The sequence below is a fragment of the Nannospalax galili genome, unplaced genomic scaffold (genome assembly GCF_000622305.1).
Source record: "Nannospalax galili isolate Female #2095 unplaced genomic scaffold, S.galili_v1.0 scaffold95, whole genome shotgun sequence".
Lineage (NCBI taxonomy): Eukaryota > Metazoa > Chordata > Mammalia > Rodentia > Spalacidae > Nannospalax > Nannospalax galili.
This window is the reverse complement of record NW_008342393.1, coordinates 5,215,722-5,219,828: the sequence shown is the minus strand read 5'-3', so window position 1 is coordinate 5,219,828 and position 4,107 is coordinate 5,215,722. Positions and strand designations below refer to the sequence as shown.

The following is a 4,107-nucleotide window of genomic DNA, read 5'->3' as shown; positions in this document are numbered from 1 at the left end:
AAAAAAAAAAAAAAAGAAATGACAGCAAAATCCCTAAAAAAAGGATAATTAACTTTTCAATGGCGACTATATTACATACGTGGGCAGTAATTTCCAAAGAGGCACACTAATGGGGGCACGAGTCTGCTACAAAATAGCTGAGACAAAACAATGTACCTCAAAATGTTTTGCAGGACTACACTGTCTTTTCCTTCAGAAGAGGCTTTTGTATGTCTTCTTACTCGGCTTAGTTCCATCTTCATCTGTGCATACTTACGCTGCACTGTCAAACAGTAACAAAAAGCCCTAATCAAAGTGAGAAACAATACACTTACCTCTGTCTGATCTGAGGTCTTATCAGATCAGTTTTAATTGGACTGAGTGTCACCTTCAGATTTAATGTCTTCACTGGTCCCATTGACCTCATTCTTAGTATCACTTTCCTTGGATTCAGTGTTTGTGTCTTCACTTTGTTTCTCTCGACTACTGGACTTCACACTACTTTTTTTATCATCAGATCCCCTCTTTTCTGCCATGAAAGAAGACATTGACCACGGATTTTAAAGTAGAATACAATAAATACATTACTCTGAAAGGTGAAGCAACAGAGATGAAAGACAATCGTTCCCCGCAGATAGCAGGTAACAGTTAGCTGGGTCCACAAAGGGATGCAGTTCATAGTTTAGGAGGAGGGAAGGAAGGGCCAAGAAGGGGCTAAAAGGAAAAAGGCAAACAGCAAATTCTCTCAACTTCATGAAAAGTTGCTAAATTCTGTGCACAATTTACTGAAAACCTAAGTAAATTTCATTCCAGCTAAAGAGCATCAGAAAGCAATGGGAAGTGTCTAGGGATAGCACATAAAGCTGCTCATCTTAGGTTAAATTATTTTTTTATAGATTTTATTTATTATTTTTATTCTACATGTATGAATGTATTGCCTGCATGTATGTGAGCACATCCGTGTCGTGCAATGCCACGGAAGCCAGAAGGCGGCTTCGGATTCCCCTGAACTGGAGTTAAGGATGGCTTGTAGCTGCCATGTGGGTGCTGAGAATCGAACCCGGGTCCTCTGCAGGAGCAGTCAGTGCTCTTAACTGCTGAGCCATCTCTCCAGCCCCAGGTTAAATTATTAAGCTTGAAGGGTAAAACAGCAACCAGGGTAAAAAAAAAAAAAATTTAACTGGCATGTTCATCTAACCATGTTTTAAATGCCAAAAATTTACTTACATCTAAATACCCAAGAGGGACACACATAAATGTAAAGGAAATGGGATCTTAAATTCCAATCTAAGAAGTCAAACCTTTGTTTTCACTAAACCTATGACACCTAAGAGATTTTTCCCAAAAGAAACAATTAAAAACTCAGTTCAGCTGCAAATAAAAACCAAACGGTAATTTTCAACTTTTCCTTCTATTAGTTTATTTGGAAAGGTAAAACTGTAGGCAAGGGGCAAAGTGGCACAAACAGCAAGCATGTATTCTACCTTTTAGCTCTAAGTATCCCTCTAATAAAAAATTTCTGCAGAAAATGTTAATCCAAACCAGAAACTTTCTGTAAAAGTCCCCACCCCCCAAAACTAAGAATAACCCATCTAACAAAATAGGTCATAAGACAGAAGACATTTGAAGAGAACTCTCCTAATTCTGGACAGTCATCACTGACAAACCACCAAATTCCTGGGAGAAGGCTGGAAACATAAACACATATGGTAGTAGTGGGGCACTCATTTAAAGAACATCAGAACTGAAGATCTGTGAAAGAGTATATTTAGTCCAACATCTGTAAACCAAGAGAAGCAACGTCCAAGTAGTTAACTGTATGACTTGCTTCATGTCTGTCTGTCCACTTGTGGGAACTGTGCTAACTGACCTTTTGGGAAAGTCCTCCCTTTGTGCCTTATGGGCTTCTCCGGTACACAGGTAGCTTCAATGAGGAAGAGTCGTCTTGTTGCCCCGTAGAGGACTAGTAGTCAGTCCAAAAATCTTATCTTCTGGCCTATGTAAATATGGTAGATCTTAATAGTCCTAAGGATATCCATAATGTGTGGTGGATTTTAGAGCTATGGATTAAATGGAAACGCTGGATAAAGAGTGTACCTAAAGGTGGCTGGTAAGACTACCATGTATGGAAAATGACTTCTCACGTGGGAGTTAAAATTACAGTTAAGCACCTGGAGCAGTCTTATTCACTTGTCATTATCAAATGCTTGTTAGTGCAGATGCCTAACCCCAAAGGCCAGAATGCTACCATTTGTACACTCAGAAATGTCTAGAACTTTCAAAAGCCAAGTGACTCATAATTTCTAAGTCATCCTAAAGATTAAGTTAACTCAACAATGGCAGACCTGATAGTTTTCTCAGTATCCAGTCTTCTCTCTTTTTTAAGTCTCACCAGAAACCTTAATTTGCCTAAACAAGAGTTTTTACTAAATTCCATGATGCTGTCATAGGAAATTCAGGACATCTTTTTGCTGTATCTAGATATTTAAAAAATCTGTCTGTTCCTTTATACAAGCCAGTACTATTTACAGCCCAACTTACTTTAACTAGCTTTTGTTGCACAATCAGAAACAAGCAACTAATGTAACAGGAATACAGGAACAAAAACTTCATAAAGCACATCCCTAGCTAGCTCTTGACAAATGTCACTTCACCCCCAAAATGCATTATACCACAAGCCTCAGTGAAAGACAGGGTGAAACTTTCACAAATGTAAATCAGTAACGCTTTACATGGCCTTTTGAATCACAGAAGCAGTTTCTCAAATAAAAATGCCAAATACTAAGGTACATTAAAGGTGCCTGGAGAGGTACATGTTATACAGCACTCCCTGCAAATAAGCAGAGGCAAAAAAAGTTTTATTTGTGCTGCTCTTCTCTACCTCAACCTAGCAAAAAACCTGTCCAGCAAAATAGTTCTATCCAAGAATAAAGCATGAGTACTACATGTAAGATCCGTGTCATAAACAGTAACACACATATTATGTTGGTGCTTAGACACAGGCACAGGCAGAATAGGATGGAACCAGCAGATCTGAGGAAATGAGAAACAGGCCCTTTCTCTCATCCCTAAAACGATACACAGCAGAAGAGTCCAGCTAACATGAAAGACGCTAAAATAATCTGAAACAAGAAAATTCAAACAGCAGACTCTGATGATTAAAAGCATCCTCTTCCATTAAAGGCTAAAAGATGAGAGTATTTTTGTGAGAACAGGACAAACACAAAATTTAAGGTCCACTGATATTGGTAACAGCTACTGGGCAGCTGTAGAACACGAAAGAATAAACAGAAGGGAAAGAGCATGCGGACTAGATACAAAACATGGTTTAGACACATGGAAGGCAATCAACTTCTGGGAACGCAGAAATCTGTTCCTAAGTTAAATGAATGCTGCACAACAGGACCAATGAACAACATACAATTACTTGCAAGCCATTATGGAATACTACAGATTTTTTTTTTTTAATGTTGTCAAATAAGAAAGATTTAAAAATTCTGTAGCTTAATCACCCTGGAAAGTGATATAACACTCGGAAGAATCTACATGAAAAACCTTCAGACTACGACCTTGAATGATGTGGTTCTATCACAATCTAAGATAACAGGCACAGGTCAATTAACATTCTCACCAGAGCAGAAGAGGGGAAAGATGCCCATCTTTTAATGAATGTTGTTCCTTGTAAGTGAAAAGATACGGCTTGAAACAGAGCCCTGTGTGTTTCGGAGCAGAACTGACAGAAAGACAAGCAGTATGGAGAGCCTCAGTGAATGACTTCTCCTAATAAACGAACCTTTCTCCTTGGATTTTCTGTCTTGTTCTCTGTCCCGACTTTTGCTCCTGTGTTTATATGACTTTCTATCCCGACTTTTTGACCTTCTTCGGTCACGGCTGCGAGATCTATGTTTTCTCTCTGATCTGTCATGGCTTCTGCTTCGTCGTCGATCTCTACTTCTTAATAATTAAAGAGAAAAGAAAGCAACGTCAGCTGGTATTACAAAGACAAAAGGCCTTGGAGAAGTATATTCAATCATTTAAAAGATTCAAGTAAAACTCATTCTTAGCAAATGATTAACTTATTAAAACATTTTATATTAGAAATCTTAAAGTTGAAATGATTGAAGTTAT

The 4,107-nt window shown here is 38.3% G+C and overlaps 1 protein-coding gene across 7 annotated transcripts in view; it reads right to left on the bottom strand.

Moving 5' to 3' along the window:
• Positions 1 to 4,107, bottom strand: part of Luc7l3 (LUC7 like 3 pre-mRNA splicing factor) — a 28,335-nt gene that overhangs the window by 2,633 nt on the left and 21,595 nt on the right. For 2 of the 7 annotated variants that reach the window (XM_029566094.1, XM_008838376.3), the window contains exons 9-11: positions 3,773 to 3,933; positions 368 to 508; positions 157 to 262 (exon numbers count right to left, since the gene is read on the bottom strand). In XM_029566094.1, the coding sequence (XP_029421954.1) occupies positions 157 to 262; positions 368 to 508; positions 3,773 to 3,933 (408 nt within the window). Of the gene's footprint in view, positions 1 to 17; positions 263 to 314; positions 509 to 1,526; positions 1,976 to 3,772; positions 3,934 to 4,107 lie in introns of those variants that run through there. The other 5 variants (XM_008838375.3, XM_008838381.3, XM_029566096.1 and 2 more) reach the window with 5 other exon arrangements.